The sequence below is a fragment of the Lynx rufus genome, unplaced genomic scaffold (assembly GCF_022079265.1).
Source record: "Lynx rufus isolate CCGP_SWC_20201006 ecotype Redwood Valley unplaced genomic scaffold, mLynRuf1.p SCAF_5, whole genome shotgun sequence".
NCBI classification, from domain to species: domain Eukaryota; kingdom Metazoa; phylum Chordata; class Mammalia; order Carnivora; family Felidae; genus Lynx; species Lynx rufus.
In genome coordinates, this window is record NW_025814867.1 from 75,174,676 (window position 1) to 75,192,258 (window position 17,583).

Sequence of the window (17,583 nt, forward strand, 5' to 3'; positions counted from 1 at the left end):
ACAGGAGGGAAAGAGGGAGGCTGAGTGGAGAGGACCTGGCAGGGAGGGCCAATTTGAAGGCAGGGCCCAGTGACAGTATGAATGGGACAGACCTGCACTGGGACGGATGTAGCCTGCAGAGAAGAGGCTCCAGTGACAGGAGCTGAGGGTAGCAGAGTTGTGGGGCCTGAAGGGTGGGGGCAGGGGCAGGACTGGTCTTAGAATGATTGGGCTTTGGTCTTCAGTCCAGTGCATTCTAGGGGGCACACATCCCTGATTTTTGGATCAATCCCAATTACAACATATTACCTTTCCATATCAGAACTCTCGTTCCAATTGTCAGTTTAGAAAACATTGACCAAGGGTCAGGGGCGCCTGGGTGGCTCAGTTGGGTAAGTGTCCAACTCTTGATTTTGGCTCAGGTCATGATCTCACAGATTTGTGAGATCGAGCCCTGCATCAGGCTCTGCACTGACAGCATGAAGCTTGCTTGGGATTCTCTCTCTCCCTCTCTTCGCCCCTCCTCCCCCCCCTCCCTGCTTTCTCTCTCTCAAAACAATAAATAAACTTTAAGAAAATTGACTGAGGGTCAATGAAATGTTGGAGTAGCTTTAATTCTACCTCAGACTGCCCTGTCAGCTGGCTCCAGCCATGGCCTACAGATCTACTCCTCGCATGAGCAACTGTAGAAACGGTTGAGACTGAGAACTCTAACACCTGTTGAGTTGTCTGCAGATTTTCAGTTCAAAGAGTAAAAATATACATCTGAGACCAAGCCTTGTTGAGCCCTCAGAACCTGTCACCAGAGCCGTATGTGGCCCTGCCCACAGAGATATCTATGAGCGCTAAAAGGGAACTCACTTTTGTGACAGCCTCTAGTGTAAATAGCACATACACTATTCCAGTGTTTGCATAAGAAGAAGATGGTATGAAAATAAAACAGATTTTCTAAATATGTAAACTGTCTCTAGGAGGCCACCTAAGAACCTGGTAACAGTGGTTGTCTCTGAGGAGGGGAACTGGTGGCTGGGGTCTGGGTACGGAGGAAGGCTTACTTCTCACTGTTTACCTTTATGTCCTCCCTTGCATTGTCCACCATGTGACAGAATTATCTGTTTTACAATAAAGTCTCTCATGAATGGCGAAAACACTTGAAGGTAACACATCAAAATGCGAATCGTGTTTATCTCAAATGCAGTTGCTAATTTTTCTTTTAGACTTTGCTGTTTAGAACAAATGTTCTACACTGAGCATGAAGTTGCTTTTAAAATCAGAAAAAAGAAAAGAAAAGAAATACTCCTTGCAATTTTCAAGGACACAATGAGAAAATAAAATAAAATGTAGAAAATAAAACAAAGAACACCTATGATGTGCCAGCCCCTTTATATTACTGAGCTAATTTAATCCTCACAATACTATAAAGTAGATATTTATTATCTTTCCTGGTTTATAGATGAGGAAAGGAGATCCAGAGAAGTGAGGTGATTTCCTCAGTTATAGCTAATAAAAGGTAGAGCTAAAATTTGAAGCAGTCTTATCTAATTCCAAAAATGCATGTTTTAAGACAACTTCAAGCTTCCTCAGGTCGAGCAGTGTGCGTACAGGACAAGGGCTTGGCAGATGCCAACCATGATTTGCACAATTCACCAACAAGAGCTCCAGTAATCTGATCTGCCTGGAGGAAAGCTTGACCCACAAGGTGCCAATTCCTACCCCTGCTTCATGACTACTGATAAGCAAAGAAGGAAACCGTGAAGGAGAATCAAACCAAATACTGGAGCTCACATTTGTTAGAAACATTGATCCAGAGTGTCCCTCCCCAGCCAGACACCATTCATTCCCCCATTCATCCACCTGTTAATTTCCAGAATGTGTACTGAACATCTGTTATGTAGTAGGCCATCAGTCAGTATCGGACAACAGAGGTGAGCAGAAAGAGACACAGTGCCTGTACTCATTGGACCTGACAGACGAGTGGAGAAGGCAAACAGTAATCAAATAATCACACACGTGTCAAATTACAACTGTGATAAATGCTATATAACACAGTTCGGTGATTCCACTGCTTGAAAGTGAAGGCAGCCCTATTCTTACCCCTCAAGCTGTACACTGTCACCAGGACTTTCCCTGATAGAACCTCTCCACAGTCAGACCTGTCTATTCACCTTCCCCAAACATTCCTAAGCTTGTCTGTCACAGAGCCTTTCTGTGCTCAGGCTGTTTCATCAGCCTGAACCTGCTTCCTCTCTCATCACTCTGTTAAAATCCTGCTCTCCCTGCCCAGGCAAGTTTGACTCCAGAGCTTCACTGTTTAAGAAAGGAATCAGGATAGCTCACCCCAATTTCAACTGAGAAGGCCCCTTTTAAATTAACTTCAAAAAAAGGGGAAGAGGGGTGCCTGGGTGGTTCAGTAGGTTAAGTGACTCTTGATTTCGGCTCAGGTCATGATCTCACGGTTCGTGAGTTCGACTGACAGTGCAGAGCCCGACAGAGGATTCTCTCTCTCTCCCTCTCCTGCTTGGGATTCTCTCTCTCTCTGCCCCCCCCCCAAATAAATAAATAAAACTTAAAAAAAAAAAGGGGAAGGAGTACCATGGCCATCGCCTCATCTACACACAGGTTATTTTTTTCATTTGGAGTGTTAAGTTTGGGACTGACGGAGGGGGTCCAGAGTCTGTGAACCCCTACAACAGTGTGCAAGCATCTGTTTGCACCTGTGGCAGTTTTCTGAAAATTGAGTTTACAGGAGATGCTGTGAGTTGCTCTCTAGTATCCATGCACCTGAGGACAAAGCAAACACAAGAAGGAGAGCCAGGACGACAAGACCAGAGAGTCTTGACTGTGTTTTAAGCCTTCTCTGCCTCTGGACATTTTTAATTCTGGGTCAATATGTGCTTAAGAAGAAAGGAAAATGAAAGATAAGGGAAGGGAAAAGAAATGGAGAAATCCTGCCAATTCATGAAGTTCTTTCTCAAAAGCCACTTCCTGCTTCATGGCTTTTTCAGTTGCCCAACACAGAATCAATCCCTGCCTCCTCTGTGCTCCACTGAGCGACTCACTTGACCCTCTGTGGAGCACCAATTACATTTCTCCTTTGTACAACAGTCAGGCATCCCAAGGGCAGGTTCTGGGTCATATTTGTGTTTTTATTTCTAATAGCCCCTAGCACAAACTCTGCCAAAAAGAAGAGAGGGGAGGAAAATAGTTTTCAGATACCTAGTATGTACCAAGACCTATGCTAGACAATTTCCCACCCATTTTTTTAATGAATAAATTTTATTTTTTAACAAATATACTTTATTTAACAAGTAATAATAAGGTAGGTATTAGCACAGACCATTTGCACAAAGGAAGAAATAGAGAATTCAAAGAGTTGAGTGTGTTGCCTAAGGCCACACAGCCAGTAAGTGGTACAGATGATGCTCAAGGTCATGGCTAGCTCACTCTTCTCATTGGGCATCACACTGCCTCTGTAACTGTCACATTGTTGAGCTAACAAAATTCAAGGAGAGTCTGAAGAGACCTTATGAGAACAAGGGTAGTGGTGATCTCCAAATTGTCTACATTCCCCTCAGAATATGCTTCAATAAATACTTTTGAGTATGAGGGGTATAGAGCAGCATACTAACCAATGGCTGAGAAACTGCTGATGGGCAGGGGAGTCATGGGAACAAGAAATTGTTTTCTTTAAAATATATGTGTTTTTTATTTCTTCATATTCAAGATTATTTAAGATGCTAGTGTAAATTTTCATTCTCAGCCTGTCCAAATGACACATGAACTTGTTTATTAAAGCTGAGCGATGACAGATAATGGCAACAGACAGCCAACTTCCTGTTTGAGGGGACATGTGAGCAAAAGGTTACAGTCAGGCACCTGACCTCGAACAAGGACTAAAAATACAATCAAAGAAACCACTTGAGACATAGCTGCAGTTCCCATGAGAAGTGTCTGTCTCAATGAGAATGTATGCCCTGCTCCCCATCTCCACTGTCCTTCCTCTGCTTCCCTTCAGGGTCTCCAGAATCTGGGATCTTAACAGACTTAACCAATGTAATTCCACATCTCCCTAGAGGTGCCTTCAAATCCACCCCAGAAAAACTGAAGCCATATTTTGACCCAAATCAATAATTCCATTGACCACAGTCCCTAAGTGACCTTATAGTTATTGCAAAGGGTGTATAAAGACATTGGTATTCTTACCTTCAAGCCCCAACAAATCAGTGTATGTGAAGAGCATATAATTTGTTGATGAGATTTAAAAACTTCAAATTTATTTGAAAGTGTCAATTCATTTTTTAAGTTTATTTATTTTTTAAAATTTTTTTAATGTTTGTTTATTTTTGAGAGAGAGAGAGAGCATGAGCAGGGGAGGGGCAGAGAGAGAGGGAGACACAGAATCCAAAGCAGGCTCCAGGCTCTGAGCTGTCAGTGCAGAGCCCAACACAGGGCTTGAACTCTTGAACTGGGAGATCATGACCTGAGCCAAAGTCAGATGCTTAACCAACTGAGCCACCCAGGCACCCCTGTTTATGAATTCATAGTAAATATTTTTTGTCACCATTTTTCTTCTCAGATAATAGTCATAAAAAATAAAACTTTTCTATGGGGTGTGTATTGATATGAAAGAAGGATCTTCATACTTCAAATTTGTAAATTGCCACTGATCCTAATCTTCCATCCCTGCCCCTTTCCCCCTCTCTCAGATGATAATCTACTTCAGACCAAAGGGCATACACCGCCCCCCTATTCCTAGGATGTCCTCTGCTCCAAACTTTCAGTCCTTGCTCTAGACTTGGCTGAGGGGTCTGCTGGTTCCTGGAAACTATATGGGGTGAGCAGGAAAGGGAGCTAAGACCTGCAAAAGGTCCGCTCACTAAGGTGGGGCAGGTTCTGGGGCACTGAGGCAACTATAGAGGTACACTGACCTCAGAAGTGGGATCAGGGAGAAAGGAAAGGGTGTGGGAAGGTTGGTCAAGATTCAGGCAACAGACAGCCCCTGAATTTTCAGAGGAGCTAGTGGGGCCCCCAACGGGCCAGCAGCACACAATGAGGGAGCCACATGGGCCATACTAAGAGTCAAGGGGCAAGTGCTGGAGCTTAGTGACTCAGCCCAGGGACACGATGAAGGCCAAGAAGGGACACCACTATGAGGATTAAATGGAATGACTATGTCTGGGATATGTTTGATGCTCAGGATATGGTGTGTGTGTGTGTGTGTGTGTGTGTGTGTGTGTGTGTGTGCGCGCGTGCGCACGTGCAAATTTAGGGCACAGAAGCAGTAGGGCATCTAAGCAAAGCCAAGTCCTGAGAAGCAGGTCCATGAGCAGACAGCTGCAACAGGTAAGGTATCAGGTAGGGAAGTGGAAACTTAAGTCTTTGCTTCTGCCTAAATACTTTTCCCCCAACCCAGCTGCCACGTGTTGAAATCCTACCTATTCTATGAAGTCCAAGTCAATGCCACCTCCTTCAGGGCCAGAACGTTTTTCTACCCTATACTCTGCCCTGGGATCTGGCTGGATTGCCCTGTGGTTTGAAAGCTCAGTGGGAGTCCTTGCTTTTGAGGCTTTGGGGGTAGTGGCGGGAGGCAGGTATAGGGGTCAGAAGTTTTGGGTTTAGGCCTCTGATTATGGCTTCAACTCTTTGATGAGCTGAACTCTCTCTGAGCCACAGATTCCTTGTCTGGAAAGTGTTGAGAATAATAAAGCCCACTTTGCAGTCTCATTGTGAAGGAATTACCCGGCCAGCCCACTCACAGAAATATTGTCAACATCAGAATGGATCGTGCAGGGGGCGCCTGGGTGGCGCAGTCGGTTAAGCGTCCGACTTCAGCCAGGTCACGATCTCGCACTCCGTGAGTTCGAGCCCCGCGTCAGGCTCTGGGCTGATGGTTCAGAGCCTGTTTCTGATTCTGTGTCTCCCTCTCTCTCTGCCCCTCCCCCGTTCATGCTCTGTCTCTCTCTGTCCCAAAAATAAATAAACGTTGAAAAAAAAAATTTAAAAAAAAAAAAAAAAGAATGGATCGTGCAGGGGAAAGAATACAATAAATTGCTAAACAAATGTGATCAATATTTATAATTTTTGTCTTTATTTCCCTGATAGTTTCTTACAAAGTACCTTGAATGTAGTAAATAGTTAGTAATTTGTAGAAATTAGGTAGAAGTAAAAGTCAAAATCTGGTAGTAACATGGATTTTCATTACAACAAAAACCCCATATCCCACTTCCTGTATTTCACCACCCATGGGCAGCAACTAGGGCTGAATACCCAGGGAAAGAATGATAGATAGGATAGACAAAAGAAGACAATTTTGATTTTTGAGTTTCTAAATACACTTTCAGAACCTACAGTAGAAAATTAGTTTTGAAATACCAGTTAGTAGTAATAACTGGGCCCTTTGAACTGGAAAAGCCAGAATACCAAAGAGTCTAGGCATACAGTTTATGTCAAAGCAACAGACGTAGGAGAATGGATGATAATGTAGCAGCCAGCTTTTCCAACAATGATTCCGGAGCCAAGAAAAAAGAGGAGAGTCTAGCAATAAAGTGAGAAGCAGGTGTGGGTCCTTGAGATGATGCCCTGCCTCCCAACCCAGGCCAAACTCTAGAGTAAAGGAAAAGCAAAAAGCTCCTTAGAGATTGTGGAGCTGAGAGCAAAAGGATGTGTGCCTCGACTTCCTAAAGGAAATCAGAAAAGCGGCAGTCCAGTATAGCAGAAGCAGAAGAGAAGCTGGAATGCGTTGTTTCTAGACAAAGGGGACCTATGGCAGTTGCTCCAAATTCCCTATAGTTCCAGACTGGCACAGGCAAGCAAATGGAAGTTTCTTGTGTGTTCCTGAGAGGGACAAAGAAATCACTGAGAGGACTGGCAGACCTGAGGAGGCCTTGCAAACGGGACAAAGAGAATGCACAGTGACCCACAAAGACTGAGGGCCTGAACCAGGTGGGCCTGAGGACTTCCAGCTGATGCCACGGGTGAAGGAGTCAATGATCAGAGAGAGACCAATGGGAACACAGATGTTCCAGCAGGTGCCAGCATAGACCAATGATGCAAATAACCATGGTAAGCCTGGGCCAGATGCCTCTTTCTATAATGTCCTGGTAATCTGTAAACACCCCCTTGGAACCATTTAAGCAAACCAGATGCTAAATTGATGAAGCTTTCCTGAAATGAGATATCATTAGGTTGACTACAATTTCTATCACTGATAGAATGGGAAGCTCAGGAAACAGATTAAGTTCAATGTTAGAAAAATAATAGGTTAAATCATGCTTTTATCTTTGCACACCTACATTTGTAGCCTCAGATTTAGATCCTCTATACTAATTAGAACTCAAGAACAATATGCAATTCAGAGAGGCAAAACTAATGTATGGTGACAGATGCCAGAGTGATAGCTCTCCCTGGGGAGGTACTACCTGTGGAGGGCATAAGAGAGCATTCTGGGATGCCAAGGATGTTCTGGAGCTTGATCTGGGTGGTGGTTACGTGACTGCAAACATGTGTAAAAAATCAAAAACTGGGGGCGCCTGGGTGGCGCAGTCGGTTAAGCGTCCGACTTCAGCCAGGTCACGATCTCGCGGTCTGTGAGTTCGAGCCCCGCGTCAGGCTCTGGGCTGATGGCTCGGAGCCTGGAGCCTGTTTCCGATTCTGTGTCTCCCTCTCTCTGCCCCTCCCCCGTTCATGCTCTGTCTCTCTCTGTCCCAAAAATAAATAAACGTTGAAAAAAAAAAAATCAAAAACTGTACACTTAAGATGTGTGCATTTTACTAAACGTAAGTTATACCTAAAAGTAAAAAAGAGTAAACATTGAGATTAAACACAGAAATGTGTTTAAAGAGACACTGTGTGGACAGCAGCAGGCTCACTGTTGAGATGGGGACATTTGGTTTCCCCAGAGGGAGTCAGGCATGAGGGGTGGCAGCTGTGCCAGTCTCACCTGCTGACACAATTACAGGGCCCCACTCACTGGTTTCCAGAATTTTCCACTGGGCAGCCCTCCCTGAGGATGCCAATAGCCCCAGCTGCCTTCAGGATCCTGACTTGCTCCAGGCCTTGCTCTGAGGGACGCACGCAGTATGTAGTGGGGAACACACAGGCTAGCATAAGCAGATAGGGGTGAAATCCAGGCTCCTCTCTCATTAGCCATGAAACCTTGATCTTTTACATCACTAAAAATTTGGGGTAAAAATACATACCTCATTTTAAATGAAACCATGTAGGCAAAACAGTTGCCACATTGTGAATGCTCTGGGAAGCACAACTATTACTGTCCTGCGGACCCAGGAGAGTAACCCCAATTTCTTATCACCTACAATGGCCACACAGCAACATTGGTTGACAAAGGGAATGTGTGGGAGAGGATGCATCAGTCAACAGATTGATTTTCTCTAGACAGTAGCAAAGAAATAGTTGGGCTGGTTTTCTCGCCTGGATCCACTGGCTATTCCGATGGTGGGTAGACACAATCTGTGGATCCCTATCAATGACAACACAAGTCCATCCATAATGACGTAACGTAATGAGTGAGACCTGCTTTTGTTAGGTGCCTGGCACTTAGTGGGTGCTTAAAAATGAAGCAATTATTAGTACTAACCTGTGGAATACTTCCTCCTCTACCAGCCCACAACATTTCTAAAAGCCAGGAGTGGGCTTCTTAGTGTCCTCTTAAAGGAGGTCAGGCAATTTTTGATGGGGCATTGAGCAGTTTCTGAGGCAGTCCTCATATTCAACTAGTAATAGACAAGAGTGACACATGCCTTCACCGATTCAACAAATATTTATGTATTATGATCCAGATATTGAGTAAGCCAAGAAGCTAGTCCCAGCCATCCGGGTCAGCCACTGACTACATGGCTACCTCATCCATACAGATCTCAGCCCCAGAGCTGTTGTGGAGGCCCCACCTGGGTCTTCTCGGCCCCAGGCCAGATGACCAGGCCACCACTCTGGCATCCCTCTTTCTTTCCTCACATCACCCCTCAGGTCTCAGCCTGATTTCCCTTTCTCTTCCAAGCTCCTTCTAACCAGCTGCTCTGTTATCTTAGCCATCTTCTGTCCCAAGACTAAATGAAGGGTAAGCATGGTCTCCCTGACCTCACATCTTTTGCTACCCTGCAGATAGGCTCACAAACCCTTATTCTTTCATGAGTTTTTAATAATAAAAATGAAAGTAACAAATATGACGAAGTTCTCCAAACTAACATGGCAGTTCTCCACAACTGAAAAATCTTACCAAGTTCTTATAGCCATTGTCCCACACCTACAGTTTCTACAGTTTCTCACTGCCTTGCTTATCTAGAACTCAGAAGCCTGAAGTTCCAGATAAGGCAAGTTCCCTGCAGCCCCCACTGAATGACATTCATCTCAAAAACCCTGCCTCACATTGTGAAGGGTCGCTTGGGCCTTTCCTCATAGGTGCTTCTCTTACTCTTACCTTTCTAGAAACTACTTGGAGAAAATATATTTCTCCCCATAATTGGCTAATTAATCACAGCTAAGTGACTGCAAAGTTCCTCTTGTGGCAGTCCATTTAGTACCTGCCACACCCTAACTTTCCTCCTAAAAGAAACTGTCCCACCCTGTGCCACAGCTGACTGGACCAATGACAGTGGTAATGGTAGCTGACCCCAGGGTTATCAGTCTTCAGGAGGCCAGCAACTCATGAAGTTGCTTTGCATGAAAAGGTCTTTTCAAACAGCATTAGCAGTGACTGGCTTGGTCAATCAAATTATCTCTTTCTGGACTAGGAAATTCTGGCATAGAAGGAATCAACGGATAACAGGAAGAGACTTGAAAAGAGAAGTAGAAAGGGAGGGGGCAGCTGACGCACAGTGACAGTGTAACAGCTAAAACCCTTTACTACCAGATGGGGTAGAAAACACCAAGATCATCTGGTTCCCGTTGATTTCCGTCCAAGAAAGGTGGTATCAGCTTCTGTGCACATTCTAAAATAACAAGATAAAATGCCAACTCTGGCACACTTTTCTCCATCTACAATTCTGAGTCAATTAAATATAGCACCAGTCCAATTCATTCTACTAACCAAGTGTTACATGAACATGATGAAACAAAACTTTAAATCACGGTCTCTTAAAATCCTAATCCAGGAAAAAGCAAAACTTGGGGGATAGCATAGGAAAATGTCCTCACAGCTCAATGTCAGTCAGTTTATTCAAGGCACAAATTATCCAAAGTAAAGTTAAAATTAACGCACAAATGATGGGAAGAAAATTCTACCCAGCATGTATTATGTGTTAGGTGTTTTACAAATAGCATCTCACTTAATTCTCACAGTAACTCTCCCTGAAAGGTAGGTATTATAATCATCCTAATTTCACAAATAAGAAAGGTGAGACTCAGACAATCTAAGTAACTTGTCCACATGCACACAGCAAATAAATGACTGAACTGGGATTTAAACCCAGGTTCTGTCTGAGTCCAATACCCATGTTCTTTCTAATCCACCATTCTGCCTTATAAGAGACTATTACAGATAACTCAACATGTTTCATTTCTGAGGAGATCCCAACAACATTATGCAGCCATCAAAAAGGCTCTGTATATATTGATCTATAACAATCTCCAAAATATATTGTGAAGCCAAAAAAAGCAAGATGCAAAAAAAAAAAAAAAAGTGTATAGTGCACCAATATTTGTGTTAAAAACTGGAAGCAAAGAGTGGGAATGATATATGCACATATACACTGGGGTGTGCATAGAATATGAAGGACAGGGGCACCTGGGTGGCTCAGTTGGTTGAGCATCTGACTGTTGATTTTGGCTCAGGTCATATCTCATGGTTTCTGAGATCGAGCCCCGTGTCATGCTCTGCACTAACAGCACAGAACCTGCTTGGGATTCCCTTTCTCCTTCTTTCTCTGCCCGTTCCCCTCCCACACACCCAAGAGCATGCACGCGTGCTCTCTCTCTCAAAACAAATAAATAAATAAAATTTAAAAAAAGAATACGAAGGACAGCAAGATACTATTAAAAGTGAAGATAGCAAAATGTTTCACTGTCTCCCCTTCTGTTTTTCTGAATTTGGAACAAGGGTATGTTTTATCCATTCAAAAGAATACTTTTTTTTAAGACCACAAAGTGATTTCAACAACCTTCAAATCTCTGTCCTTTGTGGTGTTTTCAGGAATGAAGATATCCTCAGTTTTCTACATCTGAGTCTTCAAAGCAAGTTATCCAGAAGCAACAGACTTTCTAACCAGACACCCAGAGCACTCTTCTCTTGTTTTCGTAAGAATCAACACTCATTAGGAAAATTAGTAAAATAGCCTCAGAGAGAACTTACTATTTTTTGCCTAGAAAGTGAATGAGATTTGGAAAATTTTGAGGTGAGGCATTACCAGGATAGGGGAATCAATAATAAACAGAACGTGCTCTATCTCTATCCTGTCTCTGTCTTCCTCTTCCTTCCACCTCTCATTAAAACCAAAATCTCTGTTGAAGCTCACAACTTGAGAGAAAATGAGAAGAAGGAGGAGAAGGAGGGAAAGGAGGCAGAGGAGGAGGACGACGACAATGAAGACAACGGAGAAACTTTATGCCAGAATGATTTGCAGATACATTAAAGATTTAAATATCAAAGCTGTGGACATAACAAAACTAATAGAAATTAGAAGTGAGTAAGTATATAAGTAAGCAATGGGGAAGGTCTTTCTAAAAACATACAACGAAGGCAAAAAACATCAAGGAGATGATCAACAGATCTGACTAAACACTAATTTTAAACTTTTATATATAAAAAAAGTCATTACTAAAAATCATGAGTCAAATAACCAATGGAAAATATTTGCAACATTATTACAAAAGATAACAGTCTTTACTATCTAAAGAGTTTTTACAAAAATCACCCAAAACTGAAAAGGAGAACAAGAAACAGAAACACAAACTCCATCCTCACTGAAACCAGGAGATATCAGTAACCCCAAACCACAGAATGTGAAGACTGGAGAGTGATTTTTTTTTTTCTGAGAGAAGAGAGGTCAGACCAAGTGCCCTACAAAGGAGTTTGTCCCTCAGAACCCCAGAAAGCAGAAATATTAAAGTCCCAGGGAAATAGCAAGGCCAGGGCAGATGGGGCTGATAACAAGGGTGGGTTTAAGAAGAATTTAAGCCTCCTGGGACTCCTCCCCACCTCTTATAACCTAACAAAAGATAGATTTTTTTGTTCCTGCTGGAAAAGATTTATCTCTGGAGAAACCACACCAGAGAGGTTCTGGACTCAGGGACACCAGAAACTGAGAAAGACACATGAGGACATCTTACTGAAAACAAGGAGGCTAAATAAAGATTTGCACATATACCCACACCCACACACCCACTGTAGAATACATGCAGCTCTGTTTTAGCCCCCAAGTAAAAGCTTAACTAGATAGAGGCCCTATCTGACCTGGGAAGGATTTCGCTGAGGTCTGATTGTTGGAGCAGTTGGGGGGAGGGAGGGAATACAATATAGCTACTGAGTCCCTCACTCCACATAATGAGGAGTATTTCCCTGCCGGTTAGTAAGGCTAAAGGTGTAAGCAGGTAAGGACAGCGAAAGGGGGGAGGGCTGTATGTGGGGGTGGTAACTGACTTGGACACATCACCAGAAGGCATGACCAGTCCTGATGGAAGTAACTTGCTCTGTATCTTTAAAATACCCTGAGGAAGCTGAGACAATAAAATTGGCAATTATTTGTAACTCATCAGTGCTGTTTCATAGTTGACTCTCCTCCCTCTTTCTACTCTCCCTTCCTTGCTGGACTCCACAGATCCTGCCTAGGCTCCAGTCTCAACAAAAAAAATCCCATAGCCCCTGGTCTTGACTCTGGGCCCCTCATTCTCCACCTGTTTCCCCTCAACTACTGACCTACTGAGGATCCAGAAGGATACCACCTCCCCAAGTCCCAAACCATGCACAAGATCTGATGTTTGTCTCAGTCCCTGGGAACAACCCGGTTTGTCCCTAGACTCTGTTTGTCAATAAATCTCAACATCCTCAGTGAGACAATCTCTGTCTGTCTTCACCCGGCAAAACCAAGTTTAAGGTGTACTTTTAGACCTAGGCAAAGATGGTAACTTGGGATGGGGCCCCAATGATAACTGTGGATGCAACTGACAGAATCTATGGATCTAATTAGTCAATGAAGCTAAATATACTTGTAGTCAGATTGAAACAAACGTAGTCAAAAGGAAACAATAAAACTTAATCCTATGGACACCTGCGTGGCTTGGTTGGTTAAGCATCAGACTCTTGATTTTGGCTCAGGTCATGATCTCGAGGTTAGTGAGTTCGAGCCCTGCGTCGACACTGTCAGTGCAAAGCCTGCTTTGGGATCCTCTCTCTCCCTCTCTCTCTGCCCCTCTCCCACGTGTGTGTGTGTGTGTGTGTGTGTGTGTGTGTGTGTGCGCGCGCGCTCTCTCTCTCTCTTTCTCAAAATAAATGAATAAACTTAATTAATCCCAAGGGTTGTCTTTTATCTTCTGCAATACCCCTCATGAAAAGTGCTCTTCTTTCATACCCACCGCAAAGTGCCGACCAGTCAAGGTCGGGAATTCCCCCCAAGTCTAGACACTTGCTCCCAGAGAGACTGTAGGGTCTAGTGGCAAGCATGTAGCCCCTGGATGCAGAAGGCCCAGGGTGCAAATAACCCCCTTCTCTGTGCCTTGCTCTTCCTACCTGTAAAATAGGGAGAAGAAACTGCCTTCCCTTCCTTCCCAGTAAGGATTCGAAGTTATGAATATGAAGTGGTGACTGGAACCCCTGGCTCCAATTAGGCTTCTGCAAATTGTAGTTACTGCAGTCAAGAAATACATATAGATTCCAGGCACCAAACTGCCCTGGCTTTATGGCATTAAGGAGTCAATGCCACATCTCACCCCCTCTGAGGAAACTTCCAAAGGAGGATCTTCTGACTTTCAAGTAAGTAGAGGCCCAACTAAGTGTGGGTATGAGAATGGTTGTATGTATGTCCCAGGTACAGGCCTGAGAGCCAGTCCAGACAGATCTCTGAGGAATAACTGAAGACTATTTCTTCACACACCTGGAAAAGGTTAGCAGCTTCCAGGACCCGTTGCACATTCTGCTTGGTGATCAGCGCCTTGCTGGTGTATGTGTAGTCCAGAAGAGTGTGCATGGTCTCAGCATCAACCCCTTTGATAATGATCCTCTTCTCATACTTTTCCTTTAAATCATTGCAGAACATGGCCCTGGAAGAGAGATGTGTGAATGTGAGTGCTACCATGACCTTAACAGACCCCCTTCATACCTATCTGCCCCCACAGAACAGCGAGGTCCCTAAGGTCAGGACCTGGGATGATTGTTCTGTGTTCCTCTAACACCCAGAACACACCAGACATTCAATTAATACTTACTGAACTGAGGTGTCCTGCTCTGCTGTACCCAGCTGTGGTCCCTAAGGCAATCCCAGATCTGAAGGAAGAGTAGGAGCCCTACTGGCAAAGCTGGTGGGATCTAGAACTACTTTATTGGCCCAAAGAACTACTTTAATGGCTCAAAGTGCTGGAGAGTCTTCTGGGAGCATTGTAGCACCCTTCTCCTGCCCAGGCCTTCTCAACTACTAGTACCCCAAAACAGGGTTTCTCATTCAGTTCTCAGTTCTCATTTAAGCCTTCCTCTGTCCTGGAAGCTGGCCTCCACACCCAGGCCTGGCCAGCTGGGGCCCGAATGCCCTCCAGTAACACAAGACATCTTGCTAGTACCTCTCAGTCCAGAGGCTCAACCCCTGTCTATGGCTTGTCTCCCAGCTGGGAGCCTCGAATTGCCTTATCATAGGACAGAACTCCCCAAGGCCATTACTCTGTCTCATCTCTGGCTATGCTTATTCCCTCCCCAGGACTAGACTATTGGATATTTAGTGTCTATCCTGGAAGCAGGGGAACCGATGGAAAAGATGTTGATCTTGACATGGGATGGACCAAGATTTGAAAACCAGATCCACCAACTCAGAACTTGGACATGTTACTTAATCTCCAGGAGCTTCAGCTTTCTCGTCTATAATGGGAATTTTAGCAGTCATTTAAAAGTTTGATGTAAGGATTCTCAATAACTAATAGATAAGTAGAAATACAAAGATTTTTTTTACCCCCTCCCAGGCTCATATGTGAATTTATCATGCTACCTGGACATTGATATTTGAATTATCAATTCCTCTCAAGAAAAGTATGAGTAATTTTATTTATTTTTAAAATGCACTGAAGTCCTACTGTGTTTCTGGAGTTTTAAAAACTTAAAAGGTATCTAAAATATAATGATTGCATAAATGATAAGCAGGGTAAAGATGATTAAATATGTGAGTGGAGACATGAAGATAGTCTATGAATGAGGCTAGGAGTGCCACTGAACTGTCACTACAGGTGGGCCTCCCATTTGACCAATGCAAAAGAGAGACCATCTGGTCAGTTACATAATCACACAATTTTTTTTTCAATATATGAAGTTTATTGTCAAATTGGTTTCCATACAACACCCAGTGCTCATCCCAAAAGGTGCCCTCCTCAGTACCCATCATCCACCCTCCCACCCCCCATCAACCCTCAGTTTGTTCCCAGTTTTTAAGAGTCTCTTATGCTTTGGCTCTCTCCCACTCTAACCTCTTTTTTTTTCCTTCCCCTCCCCCATGGGTTTCTGTTAAGTTTCTCAAGATCCACATAAGAGTGAAACCATATGGTATCTGTCTTTCTCTGTATGGCTTATTTCACTTAGCATCACACTCTCCAGTTCCATCCATGTTGCTACAAAGGGCCATATTTCGTTCTTTCTCATTGCCACGTAGTACTCCATTGTGTATATAAACCACAATTTCTTTATCCATTCATCAGTTGATGGACATTTAGGCTCTTTCCATAATTTGGCTATTGTTGAGAGTGCTGCTATAAACATTGGGGTACAAGTGCCCCTATACATCAGTACTCCTGTATCCCTTGGGTAAATTCCTAGCAGTGCTATTGCTGGGTCATAGGGTAGGTCTATTTTTAATTTTTTGAGGAACCTCCACACTGTTTTCCAGAGTGGCTGCACTAGTTTGCATTCCCACCAACAGTGCAAGAGGGTTCCCGTTTCTCCACATCCTCGCCAGCATCTATAGTCTCCTGATTTGTTCATTTTGGCCACTCTGACTGGCGTGAGGTGATATCTGAGTGCACAATCACACAATTTTATATATAACAAATCCAAATGCTCAGAGAATTACTATTGTTCTCAGCACAAAAACTATATGGAACTTCCCTTATGAATGGACAGCAGCCTTGCAACATTCCCACCAGAGACAGTATATTCATGAGGCTGATCCTTAATAGCTATAGCTGACACAATTCCTTCAGTCTGATTCCCACAAAAACCTGTTAACTCCCTCTTGCCCTCCCAGGAGCTGTGGGATCCCAGCAGTCCCACAGGCTTGAACAGCACAGCTTATAAAAACAATTACTTGGAGGCAATGGAATTAAATTTCTTTCAATATGCCATACATTTACTGAGCACCCTCTCTGCATAGAATACTGGGCTAAAGCTGGAAGGGATTTAAATATCAGGCAGTCTCTGGACTTAACTGAGTCCCCCTAAAATTCATATATTGCAGTCCTAACCTACCAACGTAGACAGCGCTTTTAGGAGGTAATTAAGGTTAGGCGAAGTCATAATCCAATAGGATTTGTGTCCTTAAAAGAAGAGGAAGAGACATCAAAACTCTATCTCTCTCTCTGCCGTGTAAGCATACAGTGTCTGTCTATAAGCCAGTCTTCACCAGAAACCGACCGTACTGACACTCTTATCTTGGACTTTCAGACTCTATAATTGTGAGAAAATAATATTCTATTGTTGAAGACACCCAGTCCATGGCAATTTTTTTATGGAAGTCCAGGCTGACTAATACAGGCTGTCTCTCCCCTAGTCCCTAGTTGTTCAGAATCTAGCAGGGACACATCTGCACAAATAATAGTCTACAAGGGTCAAAAAGACTTATAAAGTGCTGTGGAGGCAAGGGGTGGCTTCTCATGGAGAAGGAAAAGGTTGCTATGTGACAACTGTGGATAGGACATCCAGGTAGTAAACATGGTAAGTAGATGCAAGAGTGTGGGACAGGCAGAAGATCTAGCAAGCACATGGTTTGGCTGGAGCCCAGGGGTGATGAGAGAGGGTGGGGAGAGATCAGTCCAAACAGATGACCTGGGTCCTGACTGTGGAAGGTACTAGAGGCAGGCTAAGGAGTTAGGTTTTTTATTCAGTGGGCAATGGTGAGCCACTGAAGGTTTATGAACAGAGGCAGGACTCAAAAAGAACTTTTTTTTTTAAGTTTATTTATTTGAGAGAGAGAGAGAGAGAGAGAGAGAGAGAACAAGCAGGGGAAGGGCAGAGAGAGAGAGAGAGAGAGAGAGAGAGAGAGAGAGAGAGAATCCCAAGCAGGCTCCACACGCCATCATCACAGAGCCCCAACTCGGGGCATGATCCCATGAACCGTGAGATCATGACCTGAACCAAAACCAAGAGCCAGACACTTAATCGACTGAGCCACCCAGGTGCCCCAAAAATAACATTTTTAACAGGTGTGTTCTCACTTTAGTTTGCTGGTGATGGATGCATTTGGAGTA

At 43.8% G+C, this 17,583-nt stretch overlaps 1 protein-coding gene across 1 annotated transcript in view; it reads right to left on the reverse strand.

The window, feature by feature from the left end:
* KLHL6 (kelch like family member 6) overlaps nt 1-17,583 on the reverse strand; it is a 56,668-nt gene that overhangs the window by 19,796 nt on the left and 19,289 nt on the right. The window contains exon 2 of the mRNA XM_047099484.1: nt 14,022-14,187. Coding sequence (XP_046955440.1) covers nt 14,022-14,187 — 166 coding nt within the window. The remainder of the gene's footprint in view (nt 1-14,021; nt 14,188-17,583) is intronic.